Source organism: Bombyx mandarina, chromosome 23 (genome assembly GCF_030267445.1).
Source record: "Bombyx mandarina strain Sakado chromosome 23, ASM3026744v2".
NCBI classification, from domain to species: Eukaryota; Metazoa; Arthropoda; class Insecta; order Lepidoptera; family Bombycidae; genus Bombyx; species Bombyx mandarina.
The window spans coordinates 19,428,097-19,455,691 of record NC_143229.1 but is presented as its reverse complement, the minus strand read 5'-3'; the positions used below and the strand labels follow the sequence as shown (position 1 = coordinate 19,455,691).

General features: G+C 43.3%; 1 protein-coding gene across 1 annotated transcript; it reads right to left on the bottom strand.

Annotated features, from left to right (window-relative positions):
* Window positions 1–553: 553 nt before the first annotated feature.
* Window positions 554–25,695, bottom strand: LOC114249803 (fatty acyl-CoA reductase wat-like). Its single transcript, XM_089737350.1, has 10 exons — window positions 25,181–25,695; window positions 24,008–24,098; window positions 22,537–22,659; window positions 18,381–18,505; window positions 17,726–17,884; window positions 17,485–17,594; window positions 15,987–16,054; window positions 8,463–8,655; window positions 1,971–2,169; window positions 554–1,033 (listed from the first exon to the last, which is right to left on the bottom strand). The coding sequence occupies exons 1-10, from the start codon at window positions 25,348–25,350 to the stop codon at window positions 679–681; spliced, it is 1,593 nt and encodes a 530-aa protein (XP_089593476.1). The 5' UTR covers window positions 25,351–25,695; the 3' UTR covers window positions 554–678.
* Between the last annotated feature and the right edge of the window lie 1,900 nt (window positions 25,696–27,595).

Here is a 27,595-nt window from a genome sequence, read left to right as displayed (position 1 = left end):
TCTGGTCGAACGAATTTTGTTCTGAACGTCTTTAACATTTTTTGTTTTGAGAATAGACACGGCTTCATGTATGGAGCAGGGTGTGGGCGCAGCGGTGTTACGGGGCTCCTCCCTGGGTCCCTTCAATGAATCTCTCATATTTGTACCTATTTTATCGAGGGTAATTTTTGGCGCTACACGCCCTAGAGACGCCTTTGTTTAAAGAATTATACTAAACTCATATGACGGCGCGTAAATGGTAGTGTGGCGGGTAGCCATCATACAACGCAAGATATTTGACAGATGCCTGAATCCCGCTTACGACATTTTCAAGGTATGCTTGCATATATACAAGTTCTAAGCATCAGCATTTGGACTGTCGGTCTACCGAGCAAATATCATCTGCTCGATGGAAGATCTTTCCTCCGTCGTTCAGCCTACAGTAGCCTCATCTATTTAACTGAGGGTGCGAAGCCATTTTGGCGGTTCTCTGGACAGTAATTCGAGAAGCGTGCAAAAGCAAAACGATTTGAATATGAGGTAGTGGAGGGACGCATTGAAAAAAAAAACATTTTAATTGACAATCTTTTATGAGTTTTCTATCACATCGAATTTACAAAGTACATATTAATGCAACATATAAAACCTACAAATTCAAATGCAATTGTTATATCGTAAGTGTTTGAGCGGCGCTCGTATTCAAACTACATACATAAAAATTCTACAGGCGAGATATAACAAAGAAAATACGACTCCAAAGAACAGCGTATAAAAACTAATGTGAGCTATCTTCAGCCATCTCTGTTTCTTCATTCCATACTCGCTGTCTTTGAGACCGTCTTTAATAATGAACTTTCTCAAGCCGATGCCCCAGATCAGCATATAGTGCGGCCAATCGATCTTCGAAATGTCAAAATTGAACAATATCCTGTCAGTTTTTGACATTTGGTTCAACATGGCCACGGTGTTGTCATCGACAAAATTCCACTGGTTCCTCAGGAAATAGCCGTACAACAAAGACATTTTGTATATCTTTTCATACATTTTAACGAATCTGTAATAACAAGAGACGTGATACAATAAAAATATGCATGTTTTATGTGAAATTCACCAGGGCTTTGTTAATGCGCCTTAACACTAGTTATTACACATATTTTATAGATTTTGCGTGGGTTTTTTTCCATTACACGCTGACACTATCGAGTCGCTTGTCACGTGAATGTCAGGCTCCTTATACACTAGGCTGTGCAATTAGAATATTTTTAGATTGTTAAATGTTGACAAATTGGTAGACCAAATTACGTCCCAGCTCCAGTTGACGATTTTTTTTTTTGTTTTTTTTTTCCTACCTATTCACTGGTAGCCTAAAAGGCTATTACAGCTACGCTCGGACGGGTGCGTGAGCTCACGGGCTCAACCTAATAGAATTTACTAAGACTGGCCCTAGCAAGAGCAGTGCTTTGCCGAATCTACCACCGGATTGGAATTGCGACCTGCTGAGAAGATCCGGCGAGAAACTCAGTGGGCTGTGTAGGGTTAGTTCGCTTGTAAATTCTTCGTCGTAGTCGACGAGTTCGACGAGGACGGTGACCGGTGCTTGAGAGGCCTAAAAGCACCGAGATTGAATCCGTGAGACATGTTTCGGGCGACGGCGGCTTTCCGTTGCCCCATCGCAGTCGGATAAGTAATTAGCGGCGGCCACGATAAGAGGGTTTTCGGTGTCGCGCCGCTTTGTCGAAGTAGACTTGATGGATACTTTTCGTGAAGACGAATACTTATAAAATACTTGTATCTTGAGGCACGAAATAGACTCAGATAATAGTAGATCATTAAACAATTTCCAGCATAGCGCGCGCGAGACGACGTATTTGAATCTAATAAAAATGACACTTTTTTATCCAATATCAAAACTTTTGTTTGTTCTATTCTTTGATTATTTTACCCCAGCATTTAACTTTTAGTGTTTTATGTCTATACAAGTTAATACATACGTCTTTATGCCTTCAGGTCGCTTCATGGAGGTCACATTAAACACGAAGTCGGCTACATACGCAGGTATGTAATGCAGCAGCCATGTTAACAACCAGAATACAACATCGCTACTGGTCTCAAAACCATAACAGTACCAAACCGCTTTCGGCGTACTGTACTGTTTTGTGTTAGGATGATGCAGGACATTGCACAAAAGATCTAAAAAAAGATAGCTTTGTTGTTTTATTTAGTTATTGCTTTGCTGGGTGGACGAGCTCACTGTCCACCTGGTGTGGTTACCGGAACCCATAGACGTTCTACCACGTAAATGCCGCCACCCACCTGATATGAGTTCTATGGTCTCCGTTTTTTACATTACAACGCCTGTGCCACCCTTGAGACCGAAACGCATTACTACTTCACGGCAGAAATAGGCAGGGTGGTGGTACCTACCCGTGCGGACTCATAATGTAATTTTTATTTTTAGTACACAATTACGAGGAAGTCAATCGTGAACATTTGTTAAGTATTTCATTAGAAAAATTGGTACCCGCATGCGGGATTTAAAAACAGGTGCATCGTTAGATACGAATGCATCGGACGTATTATCCTTTAGGCTACGAAGACTTCAAAATGTCAGTCAGAGGCGGCTTTTAGTTAGAAAGACCCCATCCATCTTCCGTCCATGGTACAACTAGGATATCACCTTTCGTATCCCTCTATATTAAATTTAAAAAATATATATATATATCTATCTCCTATATCTTTTTTTATGTATGGGGGATTACTGATGGCCCGGAGGCCTTTCCGGTTTCACCAGAACAGGTGGGCAAGTAAGGGCTCAGCCAGGAGGGGTGGAATTTACTAACAGCTGCCTTGGCGCCTTCAAAGGAAACCTAACAACTCAAAAGCAGCTGCTTCGCGAATGAATCTACTACCGGATCGGAACCGGGACCCGCTGAGAAGATCCGGCGAGAAACTCAGCGGGCTGATGCATGGGTTAGGTTGCACGTCGAACTCTTTGCCGAGTTCGACGGTACGGTTACCGGGATCCCTAGGCCTGCTCCTAGTGTTAGAGCTGAAGGCGTCTAATGCAAGAGTTATTGAATCTGATAGATCCGTAAGGACGTGTCTAGGGCGTCGACGGTAACCTCGTACCTGAATACCCCGGCTACGTATTGGAGCACAACTTCTTACGTAAGGCCGGGATGTGCGTATTCGTCCGGGCTGATGTCTGTTGTCGCCGTCTTCGTGGCCTCGAACAACGGGACCTGTCCCTCTTGTGGCTGCGCGTAGATGATGGGGGTTGTATCCGAGTCTACGCGTGCCTGTACAGGTCCCACAGCAGTGCTGCAGGGTCAGCTCTGATAGAGCATGTGTAAGAGGGGACTAACCGCGTGCTTGAGCAGTACCCATCTGCGGAGGTGGTGGTCCTTGGAGACTTTAACGCTCATCACCAAGAGTGGTTGGGGTCCAGGACCACTGACCTCCCGGGTCGGACTGCCTACGATTTCGCCTTGTCTTACGGCCTCACTCAGCTGGTGACACAGCCCACCCGTGTCCCAGATATTGAGGGGCACGAGCCCTCTCTGTTGGACCTTCTGCTGACCCCGATCCGGCCGGATACAGTGTGGTGGTTGACGCTCCACTTGGATCGTCTGATCACTGCCTTATCCGTGCTGCGATACCAATCTCTCGTCTTGGTCGTCGAACGACGACCGGGTTTCGAAGAGTTTGGCGGTATATGTCAGCAGGATTGGGATGGATTGCGTGAATTTTACGCATCCTACCCATGGGGGCGGCTCTACTTTTCCTCTGGTGATCCTGACGTCTGTGCGGACCGACTTAAAAACGTGGTGCTTCGGGGGATGGAATTTTTCCTTCTTCCAAGGTACCCGTCGGGGGTCGCAGTGGACCCTGTTATAATAATGCCAGTCGGGACGCTGCACGCCTCAAGCGGTCCGCATACGCGACATGGAATGATGCCAGGAGACGTCGGGATCCTAATACCTCAGCGGAAAGGCGGAAATTTAACGCCGCTTCTAGGTCCTTTAAGAGGGCTATTGCCAAGGCGAAGTCGGAGCACGTTGCCAGAATTGGCGAGCGACTGAAGAGCTATCCTGCCGGGTGCCGTGCTTTCTGGTCACTCGCTAAGGCTGCAGAAGGTAGCTTCTGCAGGTCTAGTCTCCCACCACTACGCAAGTCCAATGACAGTCTGGCCCATAGTGCAAAAGAGAAGGTTGACCTTCTGGTCAAACTCTTCGCCTCGAACTCGACTATGGATGACGGGGGTGCCACACCACCGAACATACTCCAGTGTGATAGTTTTTTGCCGGAGATCTGCTTTACACAGTGTGCAGTCAGGCGGGAGCTCCGGGCCCTGGACGTCCATAAGTCGAGTGGGCCGGACTACATTCCTGCAGTGGTTTTGAAAACGTGCGCCCCTGAGTTGACACCTGCGCTAACGCGTTTGTATCGCCTCTCGTATAGTACTAACAGGGTTCCGTCTTCATGGAAGACTGCCTATGTCTACCCTATCCCCAAGAAGGGTGACCGGTCGGACCCATCGAGTCATAGGCCTATCGCGATAACTTCCTTGCTTTCCAAGGTGAAGGAGCTAATAATAAACATACAACTCCTGAAGTATCTAGAGGATCGCCAGCTGATCAACGACCGACAGTACGGCTTCCGTCACGGTCGCTCAGCTTGCGATCTTCTTGTATACCTTACGCACAGGTGGGCTGAAGCCTTGGAGAGCAAGGGCGAGGCTCTCGCTGTGAGCCTTGATATCGCGAAGGCCCTTGACAGGGTCTGGCATAGGGCACTTCTGTCGAAGCTACCAGCTTACGGAATCCCCGAGGGGCTCTGCAAGTGGATCGCTAGCTTTTTGGATGGGCGGAGCATCACGGTCATTCTAGACGGTGAATGCTCTGATACCATGACCATTAACGCTGGCGTTCCACAAGGTTCGGTGCTCTCCCCTACGCTTTTCATCTTGTATATCAATGACATGCTGTCTATTGATGGCATGCATTTCTATGCGGATGACAGCACGGGGGATGCGCGATATATCGGCCATCAGAGTCTCTCACGGAGCGTAGTGCAAGAGAGACGATTAAAACTTGTGTCTGAAGTGGAGAACTCTCTGGGGCGAGCCTCCGAGTGGGGTGAATTGAATTTGGTTCAATTCAACCCGTTGAAGACAGGTTTGCGCGTTCACTGCGAAGAAGGACCCCTTTGTCATGGCGCCGCAATTCCAAGGAGTATATCTCTACAACCTTCCAAGAGTATTGGGATACTTGGGGTCGACATTTCGAGCCATGTCCAATTTCGGAGTCATTTGGAGGGCAAAGTCAAGTTGGCGTCAAAAATGCTGGGAGTCCTCAATAGAGCGAAGCGGTACTTCATGCCTGGACAAAGACTTTTGCTTTACAAAGCACAAGTCCGGCCTCGCGTGGAGTACTGCCTCCCACCTCTGGGCTGGGGCTCCCAAATACCAGCTACTTCCATTTGACTCCATACAGAAAAGAGCCGCTCGCATTGTCGATAATCCCATTCTTACGGATCGTTTGGAACCTCTGGGTCTGCGGAGGGACATTGGTTCCCTCTGTATTCTGTCCCGTATGTTCCATGGGGAGTGCTCTGAGGATTTATTTTTTTATTGCTTAGATGTGTGGACGAGCTCACAGCCCACCTGGTGTTACGTGGTTACTGGAGCCCATAGACATCCACAACGTAAATGCGCTACCCATCTCGAAATATAAGTTCTAAGGTCTCAAGTATAGTTACAACGGCTACCCCACCCTTCAAACCGAAACGCATTACTGCTTCACGGCAGAAATAGGCAGGGTGGTGGTACCCTCCTGCGGGGCGCCCTATGGGGTTCCCTCCCCGGGCTAAGTGTCGTCTGCTATGCTGACGACACGCTGGTCGTAGCCCCGGGGAGGGACTACCGGGAGTCTGCCCGTCTGGCTTGCGCAGGTGTGGCAAACGTCGTCGCAAGGATCCGACGGTTGGGGCTCGAGGTGGCGCTCGAAAAAACGCAGGCCCTGTTATTTCACGGGCCGAGACGGGTGCCGCCTGCGGATGCCCACCTCGTGATTGGAGGCGTTCGCATCGGGGTCGGGGTGACCGGTCTCAAGTACCACGGCCTCGAACTGGATGGTCGTTGGAGCTTCCGCGCTCAGTTTAAGAAATTGGGCCCTCGGCTGATCGCGACGGCCGGCTCTTTGAGCCGGCTTCTTCCTAACGTCAGGGGTCCCGATGAGGCGGCGCCCCGCCTATACATGGGGGTGGTGCGGTCGATGGCACTATACGGTGCTCCGGTATGGTGCCAGGCCCTGACCCGCAAGAACGTCGCCGCGCTGCGACGTCCGCAGCGCGCGATCGCGGTCAGGGCCATCCGAGGATACCGCACCGTCTCCCCTTCGAGGCGGCGTGCTTGCTCGCCGGGGCGCCACCCTGGGACCTGGAGGCGGAGGCGCTCGCTGCCGATTACAGGTGGCGTAGCGACCTCCGCTCTAGGGGGGAAGGCCGCCCCGGCGAAGGAGTAGTTCAAGCGCGGAGGCTCCAATCTCGGCGGTCCGTGCTGGAGGCGTGGTCTCGCCACTTGGCGGACCCGTCGGCCGGCCTCCGTACCGTCGAGGCGGTCCGCCCGTTTCTCGCGGACTGGGTGGGCCGCGACCGCGGATGCCTCACCTTCCGGCTGACGCGAATGTTGACCGGCCATGGTTGTTTTGGCCGGTACCTTTTCAAAATAGCCGGAAGGGAACCGACGGCGCAGTGTCACCACTGCGTGGACCGTGACGAGGAAGACACAGCGGAACACACACTGGCGCGTTGCTCTGGATTCGACGAGCAACGCGCCGCCCTCGTCGCGGTCATAGGAGAGGACCTCTCGCTGCCGCGCGTCGTGGTTACGATGCTCGGCAGCGACGAGTCCTGGAAGGCGATGCTCGAGCCGGGGGCCGGAGGCGGGAGTACGCCCGTACGTCCCGGCCCCTGTAGGTAGCGGCCTCCCCCCGGTGAAGGTCAAGGGGCGACCTGAGGGGGTGAGACCGCGCGGCGCGCTACCAGCACTCTAGCGCGCTGCCGTGGAGTGAATAGAGCGACCGGTCGACGGTGTATCGCGTCCCGACCCGGCAGGCTGGTTCTGGTCCAGCGGGGTATTCCGGGACACCAGCGGCACCGTCTGGGCGGCCCGACGGGCTGCCGTACCGAGACGGCCGACGTTTCAGAGCCTTCGATTCGCCTCGAAGGCTCCGTCGGCTGGGCGTCCTTGGGGTGAGCCGCGCCGTCTGGTTGTAGTGTTTACCGCGGCAAACCCCCTACCTCATCCGGGTTCTGGCCTCGGAGAGGATCGAACGTCGGGTGTAAGAGTGCAGGGGAGTCGTTTAGTGGGTGGGCCCTAAAATCCTTGGGCCCGCGGTCTGCTCACAACACCATGCAGATCGTAGAGTCTCACATACCCCGCGCGCCCCTTTTGCGCGGGGACCTCGTAGGAGGTTCGCCGAAAAAAAAAGGGTGGTGGTACCCACCCGCGCGGACTCACAAGAGGTCCTACCACCAGTAATCAAGATTTTGTCATTGTTCGAGATGATACCGACATTTCGCTTTTACCATCGCACCGCCCGCCACCGGAGTAGAGTTCATGCATACTACCTGGAGCCACTACGTTCATCCACAGTGCGTTTCCAGAGATCTTTATTGCCACGCACCATCCGGCTATGGAATGAGCTCCCCTCCACGGTGTTTCCCGAGCGCTATGACATGTCCTTCTTCAAACGAGGCTTATGGAGAGTATTAAACGGGGGGCAGCGGCTTGGCTCTACCCCTGGCATTGCTGACGTCCATGAGCGACGGTAACCACTCACCATCAGGTGGGCCGTATGCTCGTCTGCCTTACGGCAATAAAAATAATAATAATAATAACTGGCTTATGCGTGATCGGCAATAACAATTTTTACAATTTTTGTCGGTTTATTCAGGCTTGGAACGGTTGGACCGATTTTGACGGGACTTTTACTGGCAGATAGCTTATGTAATAAGGAGTAACTTAAGCTAAGTACTTAAATTTTAGAAACATTCTAAAATCATTAAACGGCCGTCTGGTGTGGTGGTAAGTGACATGGTCATTACACAAGGGGGTCGCGGGTTCGAATCCCGCCAAGGGAAGATATTTGTATAATAAATATAAATGTCTTTTCCAGGGTTATGGATGTCTATTAAATATATTATGTATGTGTATAATAAAAATCTTACATTTATATCCGTTATCCGGTACCTGTAACACAAGTTCTTTACGAACTTATCACGGGACCAGTCAACGTGGTGTGATTGTTAGTAAATATTTATTATTATTATTATTATTAAATGTCATTTAATTGCAAGAGGACAGATCGCAGTCTCGAAATATCCGATTTAGTCCGTAATTTTCAGGATAGCAAACAAAAGTTTGATTGATGATTTGAGTCACGAAATAAATAAAATTATATTATTATGTGTAAACCTACTTTTCTCAAGTGTGCATCTGGAGTTGCTTATATTGTAAATCTTAGACTCTTTTTCATTATTTATAAAACGTTTATCGGTTTCCCACGCTGTCGCCAATACAGTGTTGTTGACGTAGTCCACAGGAGCTAGCGCTATCATTATGTCACCCATTAAAACCACATGCGTCACGCCAAGGCTTGCGCTTAAAAGAATCTGAGAAAACAAACGCTGTGTTAACGCCTACGAAATTATACTGAGCAATATTGAAATTTTATTTATGTTCACCGACACAATTTTAAAACACACTTCAAAAATGGCCGTGCCAAGCTAACTTGTTCGCAGCGAAAAATTCACAAAAACCTGTTTATAGGAAATACAAGCACAAAATCGATTGTGGAAGTTTTATTGAAGAAACCCAAGCATCCAACACGCTGCATTAACTGTGGAGAGACTTTTTGGCGGGAACGCGAGGAGTGAAGTTGTGTGATTTGTTTTATTTTGTCTATTTAGTTTTTCTTTAGGTTTAAATGTGTTAAAAAAAAACAATTTCATTTCATTTCATAATGTCATATTTAAAAAAAATCATTAATATTACATTAAGACTTGACCTAAAGGTCTTAGTTACCAGGTCATAAAATCACTTAAAAAACTATCAAGGATTTTGGCGGGATAATTTATTACCTAAAGTGAAATATGTGAAAATCAAACAAAGCAGGAGGTGGCTTCTCAGGTACTTCCAAAATTTAACAGTCTTTATGATTAAAATCGAATGAATTTCTTGAGATCAAATTCCAACCTCAAAATTACTTCGGTTTTCTTCTCAAAATGATGTGAATTCCAGTATTTAGACCGCGAAGATGACTTCCAACACTCTGTGTCACTTAGTTTAACACTTAGAAACGATGTGATTGTGAAAAATTAGGTTCTTTATATTTAATTTTGTGGTTATTTTCGGAGCAACCATACTATATGATGTTTACGAGACCAGCACCGGAAACGGAAAGCCTAAATGTTGGCACTATTGATCTGTCAAACAAAGTGACGTGACAACTGACATTGACGGCTACCAGTAAAGTTTAGTGTTGCCATCGTGAATATCCTAATCCCTACCAATTACTACTAAATTACGTTCTATCATACGCAGAAAAATTGATGAACAATTTCAACTTCTTTTTGAAAAAATGAAAATCGAAATGCAGAACCAAGCCGTTTCTATATCCAATACAATAATGGATAGAATAGACGAAAAACTAAAACTCGTCTTAGAGGAAAACAAAAAGCTAATATTTAAAGTTGAAAACTTGGAAAAGAAGATAGAGTTTTTAGAAAGAGATAAGAAAGGCAACAACATTATAATATATGGTTTGAAAGAAGGGGAAAAATCTACAAGAGAACTTATAGCAAATGCGAAAAATAAATTCCAAAAGGAATTAAATTTAGTCTTAGAGGATTACGATATAAATAAAATCTATCGCATTGGAAAACCAAACAAAGGCGACAAACCGAGACCTGTACTTTTGTCCTTCACTTGTGGATGGAAAAAGAACGAAGTTTTGAAAAATAGAAAAAAATCTAAGGAACTATTTGTCGCGGAGGACTTCTCTAAAGAAATTCTAGAAAAGAGGAAGGCATTATTACCACAACTGATAGAAGAACGAAACAAAGGGAATATCGCCTACTTAAAATTCGATAAACTCATAGTCAAGGAAGGTACAAAAGCCAAGGAAAATAGAAAAAGGGAACTTTCAGTTTCTCCGCTAACTAATGTACAGCCAAAGAAAAAACAAACTGCCTCCTTTTCGAGGAACAACCGAACGAATGCATTTGACTTGATGAGGAATCGGTCCAACTCCCTTACAACCTACCTAACAGATAAAAAATAGCAATCAGTTATCGGCGAACGGAAACTAAATCAAACACTGAACCAAAAAAACAAATTAACAAATATAAAACACTCTCCCCCAAGCCGACTGGTCCTCGTGGGGGAAAATGATGAATTTACTAGACCCTCTAAAGATGGATAAAAATACCTCAAACCACTCAGATATGAATATCATAGATACGGAAAAGAGAAGAGAAATAAAGGCAAAACATATTCACATAGCAACCATCAACTGTCGATCACTAAGAACATCAGAAAAACTTAAAGAATTTGAACTGGCAGTAAAAGAAATAAATTGGGATTAGTGAAATGAGACGGTTTGGTGAGGGCATACAAGATCGAGGAAACTACATATTGCACTATATAGGCGAGACGCCTGGACTATATGGAGTTGGATTCATGGTCAGGAAAAATCTTGCAGACAATATAGAGGAGCTCAGAGGAATCTCGGAATCTCAGAACGTATTGCAATCCTTAATATCAAACTATCTATAAAAGGAAAAGATGAAGAATGGTCGATTATTCAGGCATATTCTCCAACTGAATCGGACAAAAAGGAAGATGTAATAAAAATAGAAAACTTCTATAATGATCTTCAAAATACTATGGAAAGCGCTCACAAAAATAAAATTGTCATAGGCGACTTCAATGGTCAGATAGGAACACAGAAAAATGGAGAAGAATACATCATAGGAAGATATGGATTTGGCTTCAGAAGTAAAAACGGCACAAGATTAGTAAACTTTGCAACTGAAAACAAATTAAGCATTCTGAATAGCTTTATAAAAAAAAACCGCAGAAAAAATGGACGTGGATCTCGCCTAGTGGGCTTTATAAGAACGAAATCGACTACATTTTATCTAACAATCAAAAACTTTTCCAAAACATAACTATAATAAACAATCTGAATTTCAACACAGACCATAGAATGGTTCGGGTAACACTGACAGGAAGACGTCCCAAGAAACTAAGAAAATTTCACAATAAGTGTACCACTATTGAATATACAGGCAATACAGATTTACTTCTTGAAAACCTCCAAACATCACTAAAGAAAGACAGACATGGGAAAAAAGAACTTACATCAACTGAAGAAAAATACAACGGACTAATCAACCAACTAAAAACTGTAACAAGAAAAACCAACACAAACAATAAGAAAGAAATATCACTCATAACTAAACATTTGCTGCAAGAACGTAAAGAACTTATACAACAGAAGAAAAGTAAATAAATCCGCCAAAAAATTACAGAAATAAGCAAAAAGATAAGTGAACAACTTAGAAAAGAAAGGAAAACAAAAAGACTATCTACAATAGAAAAATTTATAGAAAGAACAGGAGGAATAAAAAAGGCAAGGAAGGAACTAAACCACAAGAAAGAGTGGATACCAAGGATGAAGAAGAAGGATGGTATAACGACAGGTAACAGACTCGATATACTAAAGATTGCTACGGATAATTACCGCCATTTGTACACAAGCCAAAGATTTGAACAAACTCAAAAAGAATACAACATACCAACAGACGCAGAGCAGACACCGAAAATACTAACTATTGAAACAATGCAGGCAATTAAAACACAAAAACTTGATAAAGCACCTGGAGCAGATCTCATCACAAACGAGCTTCTAAAAACTACATTACCAGTGATTGCTCCAAAGCTTACGGATATATTTAATGAAATACTTAACACGGAAAACATCCCCGATGATTGGACTAAATCAACAATTATATTGCTCCATAAAAAAGGCGACAAAGGAGACATAGGAAATTATAGGCCCATTAGCCTGATGTCGAATATTTACAAGGTTTTTTCAAAAATTATACTTTCTAGAATTACAAATGCCCTTGAAGAAAATCAGCCCAAAGAACAAGCTGGATTCCGTAGACATTTTTCAACTATAGATCACATTCACGCTTTGAGACAGATACTACAAAAATTTAAAGAATATAACAAAACTTACTACCTGGGGTTCATTGACTTTAACAAAGCATTCGACACATTAGAACACAGTTTTATTTGGAACGCACTTGAAGCACAAGGCGTCGAAACAAAATACATTAGAATACTTAAAAATATCTACACAAAAAGCACTGCTCGAGTGAAGCTAGAATCGACAGGAGACGAATTCCCTATTAAAAGAGGTGTACGCCAAGGAGACCTTATATCACCAAAACTATTTTCAGCCGTTCTTGAAATGATATTTAGGAACCTAAAATGGACAAAGGGACTAAATATAAATGGGGAAAATCTAAGTCATCTTCGCTTTGCAGACGACATTATTTTGTTTTCGGATTGCCCAAAAACTCTGGAAAGCATGTTGCAACAGCTATCGAATGAAAGTATTAAAGCAGGCCTGTCAATGAACTTAACAAAAACTAAAATAATGTCAAATTCTACAAATATAGAAATAAAAATAAATGACGAGGTAATAGAATATGTACAAGAATATATATATCTTGGACAACTTATATCTCAAGAAGACTGCATGCAAAAGGAAATAGAAAGAAGAATTGCTAATACCTGGAAACGGTTCTGGTCGCTAAGCGAAGTAATGAAAAATAAAGACATGCCTATAAAACAAAAGAGAAAAGTATTTAATATGTGTATTCTTCCATGCCTACTGTACGGGTGTCAAACTTGGGCGTTGACAGAAGAACTATCAAACAAATTAAAAATTTGTCAAAACGGAATAGAGCCAAGTACAATAGGCGTAAAAAGAAAAGACCGAATAAAACTAAAAGACATAAAGAGCAAGACAAACTTTAAGAACGCATACACAACTTACAAACAGCTAAAATGGCGATGGTCTGGACATATGATCAGAGAGAAAAAGGAGAAATGGACCAGTTTAATAACTGAATGGTATTCACGAGATGGTAAAAGGAATAGAGGTAAACAGACTAAAAGATGGGAGGACGACATTATAAAAATAGCTGGTACTACATGGACGCGTACAGCAAAGGACAGGACATAGTGGAAATCTTTAGAGGAGGCCTTTGTCGAAGGACAAGCTGCGATACCACAACCACCGTTTGCCGATATTTAATTTAATTCCATAAGGAACTTAGTATTTAAGTTTTGGCATGTTTAAGTAATTTGATATAGTTTGTAAAAATAAGAACAGCAATAAAGGCTTTTTTATTTTTATTTTTTTATTTTATATTTTTATTTCTTTTTTATTTTATGATTAAAATGGTGAAAATTCAGCCAGGATTTCAATGCTTCCTGAAGCCCAAGGACCACTATGTGTGCCTCCTGTGCTGAGGAGTTCACGAAGCACCAACCATATACGATAGTCCGATCTCCCCCTCCGTCGCGCAGATCGTGTTTAAATATCTTAAGATATTAAGGATTTTTACAAAATTGACGCTGTCGACAATGCCAAAGCAAGAATCTAATTGCCATAATTATTAACGAGAATAACAATAGAGTTCCTTTTTTTTTTCGGGCCGTGGCCGAACATTCTACGAGTATGTGGAACTCAACGATCTGCAAGGTGTTGGGAGCAGTCCGCTGGCCCAAGAATTTTCGGGCCCACCCGCTAAACGACTCCCCTGCACTCTTACACCCGACGTCCGATCTCCGTCGGGGGTCAAAACCCGGTCAGAGTAAGGGGTTTCCCGCGGTCAACACTACATCCAGACACACGGCGCCACCCCGAGAACGGGAGTCGACGACCAACGACGTCGGTCTCCGCGGTACGGCGGCCCTACCAGGCCGCCCGGGCGATGCCGCTGGTGTTCCGGGATACCCCGCTGGGCTAGAACCAGCCTGCTGGGTCGGAACGCGATACACCGCCGACCGGGTTGCTCTCCCACAGTATGTTCGGCGACAACACCGCCGACGAAAATGCGAACCGCATCACAGTCCGCAGCCGCCGACGCGTCGTCCCGTCCTCCTGGTGCTAGCGCGCTAAAGTGACGGTAGCGTGCGGCGCAGCCTCAACCCCCTTAGGTCGCCCCGTAACCGTCACCGGGAGGAGACTGCCTCCTCATAGGGGCCGGAGCTAGACAAACACCCTCCTCCGACCCCCGGCTCGGCGGCGGCGGCACGGCGCCGAGAGGGAAGAAGAGCTCTCCCTCTCCTGTTCCCCCGCCTCCTTCGCGAGATGGTGGACTCGCAGAAGTCGAGCATCGCCTACCAGGACTCGTCGCTGCCGAGCATCGTAGCCACTATGGTCGGAAGCGACAAGTCCGGTCCTATTTTTGCTCCGCGAAAGGGGGGCAGTACGCCAGCGTGTGCTCCGTCGTGTCCTCGTTGCAGCCACTGCAGTGGTGGCACTTCGGCGTCGGCTCCCTCCTACGAGGTGCAGGTAGCGACCGAAACAGCCGTGTCCTGTGAGCACCTGCATCGCTCGGAAGGTGAGACGTCCTCGGTCGCGATTCACCCAGTCCGAGAGGACCGGGTGGATCGCCTCGACGGTCCGTCGCCCGTAGGCGGGGTCCGCCAGGCGGCGAGAGCACGCCTCGAGCACGAGCACGCCAAGATTGAAGCTTCCGCGCTCGAACTTCCGCCGCGCCGGGATGCGGCTCCCCCCTGGAGCGGAGATCACATCGCCACGCGTAATCCACAACGAGCGCCTCCGCTTCCAGGTCCCAGGGAGGCGTCCCGGCGAGCACGCACGCCGCCTCGAATGAGACGGTGCGGTACCTGCGAACCGTCCTGACCGCAAGCTGCGGACGCAACGCCGCGACGTTGTCGCGGATCAGGGCATCGCACCACACGGGAGCCCCGTACAGTGCCATCGACCGCACCACCCCCGTATAGAGGCGGCGCACCACCATGTCGGGACCAACGACGTTCGGCAACAACCGACTCAGTGAGCCAGCTGCCACCATCAGTAAATTTTTTTTTTTCCTACCTAAGCTGATGGCCTTGAGAGGCTATTTCAGCGGAACCTTAACTAGTAGGTGAGCTCACGGGGCTCAAACCTGATGACGTTGCTAACACGAACCCTAGCAAGAGCCGTGCTTCGCAGAATCTACCACCGGATCGGAAACGCGACCCACTGAGAAGATCCGGCGAGAAACTCAGTGGGCTGTGTCTGAGGGTTAATTTACTCGTCGAGCCATTCGTCGCAAGCGACGGGTTCGTCGAGAACGGTGACCGGTGCTTGAGGTACCTAAAAGCACCGTTAGTGGATCGGGAGGATCCGAAATGACGTGTTTGGGGCGACGTCGACTGCTTTCCATTCTTTCCGCAGGATCGGGAATGACAGTCAAACAATACTGTTCCTGCCTTGAGAGCAATTAAAGTTGGAAGTCAAGATTCAAAATAGCTCTCGTGGTTTTAACTACTTTGTTTGGTCAGCGAGACTCGTCTCTCCAGTGTGATAGGTTGATGCTATAATAAATTAAGGTCCAATCAAGGAACAAGTTGTTAATGTTCTCTAGGTTAATTTATCGAAGAGCCGTTGGGGTAGACGAATTCCGGAGAGGAGACCGTGGACCCGTAAATAGTGCCATAATGTAGGACGCCTAGTAACAAGGTAAAGTAATGATACACGCAGTATAGTTCGCGTGGCGTGCTTTGGAAGAGGCTTTTAATGATTATGACGAAATAGTTTCCAAGTTTAGACACGTCGGAGATAGAGAAGAGATGTCAATCGTCCATCCACATCAACCTGCAACAGCTAATTTAGGCAGTTACAACTTACCCCGCTGGGACCGATCACCGAGCTCATATCCAGCCATCCAGGTGTGGGTTCATTGAGCGTGCAGGCAACTGAAAACGGAAAATATAATGGATTGCTTCGATCGTCACATAAGAGGTCCGGTGTTAAACTATACATGTGGCCAGCTACTACATACCTAGGCGGCACTGAAAATTTCGGGAACTAACGAAGTGACACAACATTACTATTTAAAAATGTATTTATTACTTTTCGAAGTATTCTCCGCGAAATTTGACACATTTTTCCATACGATGGAACCAATCATTGAAGCAACCATTTCATTCGGAAGTTGGGGTCTCCAAAATGGCCGTTTTGTAGGCGTCCACAGCTTCTTCAGGTGATGAAAATCTCTGTCCACACAATTTATTCTTTATTTTAGGGAAAGTATAGAAATCATTAGGGCTTAGGTCGGGGCTGTACGGCGGATGGTCTAATAATTCTATGTTTTCTTTCTCTAAAAACTCTTTTGTTCTGTGCGCGGTGTGAGAACTCGCATTGTCGTGATGGAGGATGATGCGGCGGTTGCAGTTCTCTTTACGGAGTTCAGAAACGACCTGTGGCAAACAAATGCTAGCATACCATTCTGCATTAACCGTTCTTTGTCCCTCAAGAAGAATAGTCGTAACATGGCCGGTTTTGGAGGCAAACGTGTCCACCTTTTTTTGCAACACTCCGTGAACGAACAATTTTTGTTGGCTTTAATTCATTTTCGAACACCCAAACTCGTGACTGGTTTTTTGTTTCGGGTTCGTACGCGTATATCCAGGATTCGTCACCTGATACAATGTTGTATACAGCATTTGAGGATCCTGCGTGGAATCTTTCGAGAGTTCTGACGCACCAAGTAACGCGAGCCGCTTTTTGCTCTTTACAGAGCGAATGCGGTATCCATCGGGAAAAAAACTTTTTTACACCTAATTGTTCATGCAAGATTATTTGTATTTGACTCATGCCAATGTCTAAAGTTGCCTGAATTTCGCGGTATGTCACATGTCGATCTTCCTCAATCAGCTTACGCACAGCATCAACGTTTTCTTGGGTGACTGCAGTTTTTGGACGACCTTGACGGGGATCATCACTGAGCTTGACACGTCCACGTTGAATCTCAGCAAATCAGCGATAAATTGTGGTTTTGGATGGGGCTTCATAACCAAATGCAGAAATCATCCGGTCAACACACTGTTTTTGTGTTAAACCTCTTCGAAAGTCATAATAAATCATCGCTCTTGAACTTTCTCGAGTCAATTCCATTTTCTCAACGACTAAACAAGTTTGACAAAACCTCGTGACAAGACCGAGAATATTTTTTTTTTATAAAAAAATGGTATTCGATTTTTAAAACCAAGGAGTTTTCAATTAAAAAGATTTTAATATGACAGGAACAGTGGAAATATTCCATTCCCGATACATTTAGTGCAGCCCTCGTATTTATATGTCTCGAATTTAACTATTTCAGAAAGAAGAGCCCTTGAATACTTGCCTGCGGGTGGCCTCACTATGGCCACAGGTAAAGCCTTGCCCATTGTACGCACGACATCCTCCGCTATGGCCTTCGTGAAGCAGTACGTGTTGGGCCAGTCCCTTATCAAACTGAAAACAGGAATTCATTACACATGGCCGATTTCAAACTACTGCTGTCAGCACATGCCCTCATGACCCTCGGTCCCAGAGCTCTCATCCACCCAAGTGACACGCGTGTTCACTTCGGCTCGTCTACTCACTCAGCAGTGATCGCGTTGAGTCTGCATTCTTCAACTGTCTCCGCGAGTTGTATCATGACTTCCGGAGGAATAGGGCTTTCATAGAATTTCTCCTCGATGGTGTGATTTATTTTGGTCTTCGTTGCATTGAAGAACGCAGTTGACACGTGTACGAAGCATCTAGAAGAAAAATGAAACAGATATTTAGTGTGCATCGATTTCAAAGACGTCGTGGCTTAAAGAATAAGACGCCCGGTGGAATCCTGCAACCTCGAACCGATTTCATAATACGTAGGTACGGGCAGCCATTGTAACTATACTGAGACCTTAGAACTCATATCTCAAGGTGGGTCGCCGCTTTTACGTTGTAGATGTCTATGGGCTCCGGTAACCACTTAACACCAGGTGGGCTTTGAGCTCGTCCACCAATCTATGCCATTAACAGACATTCAAGAATGGCGTCCGCGTTAAAGGAGTAACATAGTATAACAAAAATCAAAAGCCACAAAAGTTGAGGTGTAACCACTTAACACCAGATGGATCGTGAGCTTTTCACCCATCGAAGCACAAAATTTAGACATTACATTCGATACAAACTTTTGTTTTAGAACAGAAGCAAATTAAGCCTTAATTTACGAGGCCAGATTCGTTAAACAAAAAGAAGAAGAAAAAACACCTTAGATTTTTGCAGCATTTGGCCAATTCCATGATCTCCCTGGTTCCTCTGACGTTGATGAATGTGGCCTTCTTCAGTGGCTCTACGAACCTGGTCGTGGCGGCTACGTGGAATACCACATTCACCTGTAACGCACATTTAAAATTCATCTATTCTGGTAACCTCAAGGGGTCATACTAGATTCACCGGGCGAGTAAGTAAGCTCACGGGGCTCGGTGGACGTTGGTAACACTGGCCCTAGCAAGAGCAGTGCTTCGCAGAGTCTACCACCGGATCGGAAACGCGACCTACTGAGAAGATCCGGCGAAAAAATTAGTAGGGCTGTGTCAGACCTTGTCTATAGATCAGTTCGCTCGACGAATTCCTCGTCGTAATCGACGAGTTCGACGAGGACGGTGACCGGTGCTTGAGAGTCGGTGAGTGGGCTTAGTTGCACGTGGAGGTGTGCTTTAAAGGCACCAAGTCTGGATCAGGAGGAGAAGTGTTGCGAGCGCCAAGCTTCAAGGGTAGGTTGACTTTACGATGTTTTTTTATGGGATTTTATGACCTGGTAACTAAGACCTTTAAGTCATGTCTTATTTTAATTAATTTATTTATTTATTTTTATGAAAAATTATAAAATGGAGTGGAATGAAACAAATTGAAATGAAGATGATTAATTTGAGATCAACTGGGATGAAATTAAATAAAACTAGAGGTCCCGCAGTAGTCGAAATTCGACTATAATTAATTGGAATTGGAAGTTTATACACTATTATGATTGTATTTTATACTTCTATAATCACAAATTTCGCCAAGACTACACTATAAAAAATATTAACAAAGACAAACAATATTTAATCTTTTTTGATAACAGACGTCAAGAACAAAAGTTTGACAATAAATAGTATGCATGCGTGTGTGCGTCAAATACATGGTATGTAGTGTGTGTAATGTTTTCTTTATTGATTTAATGTATCTTTTATGCATTATTTTAAAAAAATATTAGCATTGTGTACTTCTTCTCTACATTCTCTATAAGTGTGGAAAATTTCATACTCCTCCGTCCGCGCAATTTTCGTAAAAAGAAATACAAAGTTTTCGCTTCACGTATTAATATATAGATGAGATGAGATGATTTGGGATGAAATATAATCGCAGTAAAATAGTGGTCATTTACTAAGATTTTTTTCACTGGAATTTTTAAAGAATACGTTAGACGTAATTAGAGCGTAATTCGAAATTACCTCCAGCGGCTTTGTTTAATTTTCCCACGTTTTTGCACTTTCACAGATATTAAACAGTTACTAATACCCTCATTACGCGATTAAACCTGAAGAAACACTAAATAGACAAAATAAAACAAATTATCACACAATTTCACTCCTCGCATTCCCGCCAAAAAGTCACTTTACAATGTTTATAGTCGGATTTTTTATTAGACGAAGTCAACTGACGTTTACTGTGTTGTCAGTTTTTGATGAAATAAAAATAGCGTTGTGACAAAGTGAATGATTGAAAAAACTCCTGAATTAATGAAATTGCCTCGAACACCGAGTGTTTTAAACATTAAGGAAAACATTGCGACGAAACTTGTAAGACTGTTCTATTTTCAATACATCATATAGTTGAAACTATAGATGTATAAAATATAACAATTATAGGCAGGTAATGAAAATAAAAAACTGATTGTAGTTACATAAGTGAAGTGGTCGTGGTTGAAGTCGTCGTGGCCTAAAGGATAAGACGTCCGGTGCATTCGTGTTGAAGCGATACACCGGTGTTCGAATCCCGCAGGCGGGTACCAATTTTTCTAATGAAATATGTACTCAACAAATGTTCACGATTGACTTCCACGGTGAAGGAATAACATCGTGTAATAAAAATCAAACCCGCAAAATTATAATTTGCGTAATTACTGGTGGTAGGACCTCTTGTGAGTCCGCGCGGATAGGTACCACCGCCCTGCTTATTTCTGCCGTGAAGCAGTAATGCGTTTCGGTTTGAAGGGTGGGGTAGCCGTTGTAACTATACTGAGACTTTAGAACTTGTATCTCAAGGTGGGTGGCGCGTCTACGTTGTAGATGTCTATGGGCTCCAGTAACTACTTAACATCAGGTGGGCTGTGAGCTCGTCCACCCATCTAGGCAATAAAAAAAAAAAAAAAAAAAAAAAATACTACTAGTAACATATATTGGAGCACTTTAATACAATTTTATTGTAAAATAGAAATAATATTCTTTTATAGTTTGAAATGATTAACTCTTCACACTCATTGTTCATTCATGTGATTGAACGAGAACTGAACGCATCACTATTACTTTAAATATAGCAACATTATTTCACAAACTGACATTAGCTACTGTCAGCTGGCTTCGTCTAACTAAAAATACATAGACCTATATAGTAGGGACACGATATATTGTTCTATACGTACAATTGCTTATATAAATAGCAGCCCTTTTGAAGGCACACACATAAACATATATCTATCTCGTTCTTACTCAGCACTTTAACTCGCAGGAAAACAATATAACAGTATTTCAGTGCGTACATAAAATGAAACATGAATATACGTAAATGTCTGTCTCCGTCTAATGAGGCCGAAAATCCGCCATGCTTAGCGCACCAAATGTCATTGTCACGTCAGTTCGGCCGTCTGTTTTGGGTTGTACATTATTTATTGACTTTGATATCGATTTTATATGATTGCTTATATAAAATTTCTTATTTTATCATGCTTAAAACATACAAAAATAATAATTAAAACATATTTTATAGGATCTCAAAAAAGTCGATGCCCCAAAACTATTATCTATATATATTTAAATTCATTATGGAGCCCTCATCCGAAAAATCGGACACCATTTTTCGGTCGGAATCTATTGATCAGGACACTAATCATAAACACCTCTTTAAAATATGTCATCAAAACATATTTAGACATTCTGTTTAGATATTTCGGGAAAAAGGCTACCGACAAAATCTCTTCGGAACTATTTAAATAAAATAGTTTTATTCCGCAGTGAGTAAAACACTATTGTAAATTCGTTAAGTATTTAATAATTAAGTGATTTTAGAGAGGAAGTCACAAGGAATGACGTTTGTAATTAATGAATAAATGTTCTGCAGGTGTTTTTTTTTATCAGGCGGTCCCTTGATAAGTTTAAAATTTGAATCACTCTCAAGTGAGAGTGATTCAAATGGTGCGGCGCACCTTCCTTGAGGTGCGCCGCGGTAGTGTGTTACGGACTTTAGAGTCAGCAAAACAATTAAAATAGATTGTAATAGTCTAAGAAAAACATGTACTCAAAATACGATAACATTCAGCATGCTAGAAATGGGCAGATGGCACTGTACTACGCCATATCTTTATGTTTTGCGGCAAACGACAACTTTATAAAATCAGTGTAGCAAATTTTAAAAATCGTCATATCGTTTACTTGGCAAATTTGAAGCACGAACTCGTCTTAGATTTCACATAATATTTAAATCACATCATCTTTTTACATAACAATATACTTACTTCCTATTAAAGTATAAATTCTACAAACACATTCACTCAACAATATTTAAAATAAAATGAGCCAAGAACGTTTATCGATAAAACCTACTAACATTAAAATCTTCTGGGCAGCACTAAAACCGCCATGTTTTGTGGCCAGATGACGTCACAGTGGCACGAATTTTTTGTTGACGTTTTATTTCCATAGGTTTCCTACTTCAGTGTAAAAATACGACTATAGCAGAAAAATCTGTCTACCCACTTTCTAATTCGGTTTTTGCTATTACCACTGGAACTCCATCACTAGCCCCGACTAATGTAAAAACTAGTACGTTTATTTATTTATTTATGTTGCACCAACAAAGTGATCATCAATTAAAACATTGACAAATAGACAATAAGTACATAACAGATGCCATCTCAATTATAGGTACAATCCACGTGCAATCTACAGTGCAATAGTTGACAACATCTTGAAATTAGAAAAGTAATATTATTTGAATGAAAATACAATGATTAATTTAAAAAAATATGAAATCTAGAGTAACACATTTTCACTAAAGTGTTCTGAAAATACTGTTTATACCGTACTCAAGCGAAAATTGTAGTAAGAATCCGTTCATTAATAGTGTGTGTAATGTAGCTTTGGAAGTTTAGGCCAATTCAAAATACCTCTTGCGCAAGCTTCATCCTGTCTTCATCGTTCAGGCCGACGCCTAGTTCTGAGATGTCGCCTTCGACTGGTATCACTTTCCGAGCGAAATCTGGTTGTTGAGACCGTAAATTGTCGTATACCTTAAACAATAAATAAATGCTCAAGAACGGCTTCCAAGATGAAGGAAATAAAATATAGCCCTAAATTTATAGAACTAATTCGATAGGAGCTTTGTTGGTTTATTTTATTTATATATCTGGGAAAATGGGCATCCATGCAACGCTTGATTCCTTTTTTTCGTACCTAAGCTGATAGCCTTGAGCGGCTATTTCAGCGTAACCTTAACTATTATGTGAACTCACGGGGCTCAAACCTGACGACGTTGCTAACACAAACCCTAGCAAGAGTTGTGATTCGCAGAATCTACCACCGGATCGAAAACGCGTACCACTGAGAAGATCTAGCGAGAAACTCAGTGGGCTGTGTCTGAGGGCTTATTTACTCGTCGAGACCTTCGTCGCAAGCGACGGGTTCAACGAGAACGATGGCCGGTCGGTTTGGTACAAAAGCCCATAGTCGTGATGATATGGTATTTACCGCCACCCACCTTAAGACACGAGAAAGAATTCTAGTATTACATTTAGTGTCTTATCCATCAAACATCGAATTGCGCGGGAAAAGAAGTGAACAGATATTGCTACTACGAAGGAATGGAAAGCAAACTGTATCGTTGGAGTCGGCGTCCTAATGCTGGGCAGGGTTAGATAATTGGCGTAATGCTGGCAAAATTAAGAGAATTAAAAGTATTCCATTTTAATCCAGATTAAATAAGTCAAAGCGCGAAAATTATATACGTTTAGCTGTCGTGGAACGTTAAAACTGTAACTTGGGCGTATTGTAAAATGGAGGCTGACAACACTTTCGGGTTGCTAATGTCAGTTGAGTAAGTTGAGTTTGAACACTGAAGTAGGAAACCTAGTTTGAATGGGAATTTAATAGTGACATTAAGCGATTTAACCCATAGTTAATACACTTAATATAACCTCACTTTAGGACTAATGAATGACAGTCCAGTACGCAGAGCTATTACACTTAATATTCGGTATAGACGTGATGCCAACGTTGCTCTCTTGCAGTACTAATCTATTTCCATCCGATCGATGCGTGTAGATTTTAATAAGATTTTTTGTTTAATCATTCTAAATATACTTGAAGATTGCAGAGACAGAGCTATTTCCGTGAATAACCACGGACCACGACCTGTTTGATAATGAGAACGCACACTACCAGCTAATATATTAAGATAAGTATTGAGATTATTGAATTTTTGTCTTAGTTTAATCCTGATTGTGGGTTAATGTGTTACAGCGACATCTAGTTTGGTAACAGTGGGCGATTGACAGTTTTCAAGTGTTCAGTTTTTACAATACACTATAGATGGCGCTGTAACAAAAATAATTCTTTGGTTCATTAAAAAAACGTACTAACAGGATCTTTAAATTGTAACTGGAGCCTTTCTTCCATAGACAGTCCCTTTTTCGATCGTATCAATATGTAAATCCGCTTAACATCGCACGATCTGAAACAGGCAACGCGTTGAGCTGGTTTCTGAAGAGGCTGACAGTGGAAGAATTAGAGATGATGAATCTTTGAAGAGATCTTGAGAAACTCTACAGAGTTTTTAGCTATTCGCGCTGGATATCAGGTTGGTCAATAACCGCGAACCATCGATATCGAATAAGTCGTCGTGGCCTAAGGGATAAGACGTCCGGTGCATTCGTATGTAGCGATGCACCGGTGTTCGAATCTCAGGTGGGTACCAATTTTCCTAATGAAATACGTACTCAACAAATGTTCACTATTGACTTCCACTGTGAACGAATAGCATCGAGTATTAAAAATCAAACCCGCAAAATTATAATTTGCGTATTTACTGGTGGTAGGTCCTGTTGTGAGTCCGCGCGGCTCGGTACCACCACTCTGTGTATTTTTGCCGTGAAGCAGTGGCGAGTGGTGCATTTAAGTCGTAAATTTCTATGGACTCCAGTAACCACTTAACACCAGATGGGCTATGATCTCTTCCATCCATCTAAGCAATAAACAAAAAAAAATCAAAATCGAATCGACAGATCGAATACAGAAACAAAAAAACTAGAAATCTGTGGACTAAAAGACTTTTGTGTTCTTAAAAACATATCCGATTGTTTCCATTACCTTGCTTCGGCCTTAGAGCACACCAGACGCGTACAAGTACTCAGTGGCACCGAACACTAAATGCTTTAATTAAACTTCTGGCTTCATCCAGACTCAAAACAGAAACTCGTGCCGAAGCGAGAAAGGCACTGAAGTGAACTATCGTTCGCTGTGTTTACAAAATCCAAGGAAACCGCGACACGTCTGAGACCCGCTATCACAAGACATTGACACTATTTCATTGGGACTATAGGCAGTACGCTTTTAGAGAAGGTTTCTGCCACGTACCATCCCGTTACAGAATCAATGCCCCTCGGTATTCCATCAGCGCTATCATATGTCCTTTTTAATGCTTACAAAAGTCCTCAGTGGCTTGGTTGTACTCCCAGTATTACAAACTATTTGTCCACGGAATATCAACTTTACGAATCTAATTTGAGTTGAGTTGTTTATGGCACCACCGATCACCTTAGAAGCTTCTCTATGAGTTGTTTCCCGATGAAGCCCGTGCCTCCAGTGATCAGCGCTGTGGTTCCCGCGTAGAACTGCCGCACAGCCGACTCGCCGCGAAGCGCTTCCTCCTCCAGCGCCTTCTGACGCGAGACCTGCTCGATCTCCAAAGCCAAAGCGCTGTCCATTCTGAAATTGCTTATTTACGGGCTGCAATTTAACAAAATGACGACGACAGACGGACTACTGACAAATTTCTGGCGAACTAGCAACAAGCACGCAAGTTTAAATACGCGTAATTAGACAACGTATCACTAATAGAATAAGCGGCCAGTTTTAAATAATAATACGACATTTCGTTAATATAGAATAATTTGTATTTTAATTCGCCGTGACCTACGACTCGCGGAAATAAATATAAAAAAAAAATTACGCAAATCATCTTTTAAAAATAAACTATTTAAATATCAGACAATAGTTTGTTTTAAGCGCTATTAAACCAGTTTTGACATTGAAAAGACCCGTCACGGCTAAGTGCGAGGAAAATTACCGGAGTACGGGTACCAGATCCAACCTTAAGATCTTGGCACACCACGCTATGCAACCCTAGACAATGAATGCTGTTCATATGTCGTGCTCAATGGCATGCAATTAGGCAAGACCTGTGACCAGCAGTGGACTGCTGGTGATGGTGATTATGTTTTTTTATTTATTGCTTAGATGGGTGGACAAGCTCACAGCCCACCTGGTGTTAAGTGGTTACTGAATCCCATGGATATCTACAACGTAAATGCGCCACCCACCTTGAGATATAATTTATAAGGTCTCAGTGTAGTTACAACGGCTGCCCCACCCTTCAAACCGAAACACATTACTGCTTCACGGCAGAAATAGGCGGGCTGGTGGTGCCTACCCGTGCGGACTCACAAGAGGTCCTACCACCAGTAGTTACGCAAATTATAATTTTACGGGTTTGGTTTTTATTACACGACGTTATTCCTTTAACAATACTTTAACAACATAATTATTATAAGCATAGGGGCATTCGATACAAGAAGTTGATAGTTTCCATGCAAAAAAAATATTTGTCTTAAAGTATCGCAGTTTTAGGGTCCTGGCACATTCGTTGCCTGACTTAGAAACAGTGAAGACATCTCGGAACTGTCATCGTGTCATGCTGTGCAAACTCTTTACGCGACTACCCACCATACGCCCACTATCTCAAGAAATAATCGGCGAATTCTGTGACTTAAATAACTTGTATGTTCAGATAATTTCCTTCTATAGTTAATTATAATTTCAAATGGGGCTTCTGGAGAGTAATTCACGGCGGGCAGCTGCTTGGCTCTGCCCCTGGCATTGCTGACGTCCATGGGCGATGGTAACCACTCACCATCATCTGTATGGCCGTATACTCGTCCGCCTACAAAAGCAATGAAAAAAACCATCACTTAAATCTTCTAGGCAGTGAAAATTAGACAGCGTCTGGTAAAATGAATTAGATTGAAACTGATCCAGATATAGTGGCCACTGCTATCGTCCAGAATGCAACGCCAGCTACAACCCTTGACAATTACAAAAATCATTCGCTAATCTATTGCTTTTGAAATAAACAATCAATGCTTTCAATTGATTTGTAATCCGACAAAAAAAAAACGTTACCTTAAAAAAAACACGCGTGGCACTCGGAGATTGCCGCGGTAAAGCTATTGCGTAGCATTTTTTATCAACTTATGCAATTGCAATTAGACAATAATAATTTAATATTAAAACAATAATAAAATGACCTCGCTATATTTATAAACATTAACAAAAGCAAAACATTAACTGTCCCCTTCACACTCATAAGCTAGACCACGCGAGAGAGAGAGAGATGGGCAGACTTTTCATGATGCGCATGCAGTGCGACGTCACGCCGCGCGCTTATTCACAAACACTATACAAGCGCAACGTGTGAATGTGTTGAACGCGAGCTACATGGTAGGCGGAGTAGGGGGTGTTAGGTTTTATTTTCGTTACGGAGTTTCTTGATTCGGTCGCCGCGCTCAAAGCCCAGCCCGCGATAAAAGCTATGAAATACCTTAATAATATGTATAAATTCTGTTGACCATAGCTTCGGTTAAACATTAAAGTATTCTAAGCACTGTGTTATGTAAAACGAATTGTTTTCAAATATGCCTACTGTGGATGACTGGCGAATGGTTTATTAATTAATTTTTATGCGAAAATGCTACGTAATTCATGAATCGTATCCACATGTTACCATACGAATAGATTTCCGATGTCATAAAACTATGGAATACATATTAGGGAATCTAATGCGACTTCAATATGTATGACGTCTTTTTATTTATTTTATTGCATAGATGGGTGAACGAGCTCACAACCCACCTGGTGTTGAGTGGTTACTGGAGCCCATAGACATCTACAACG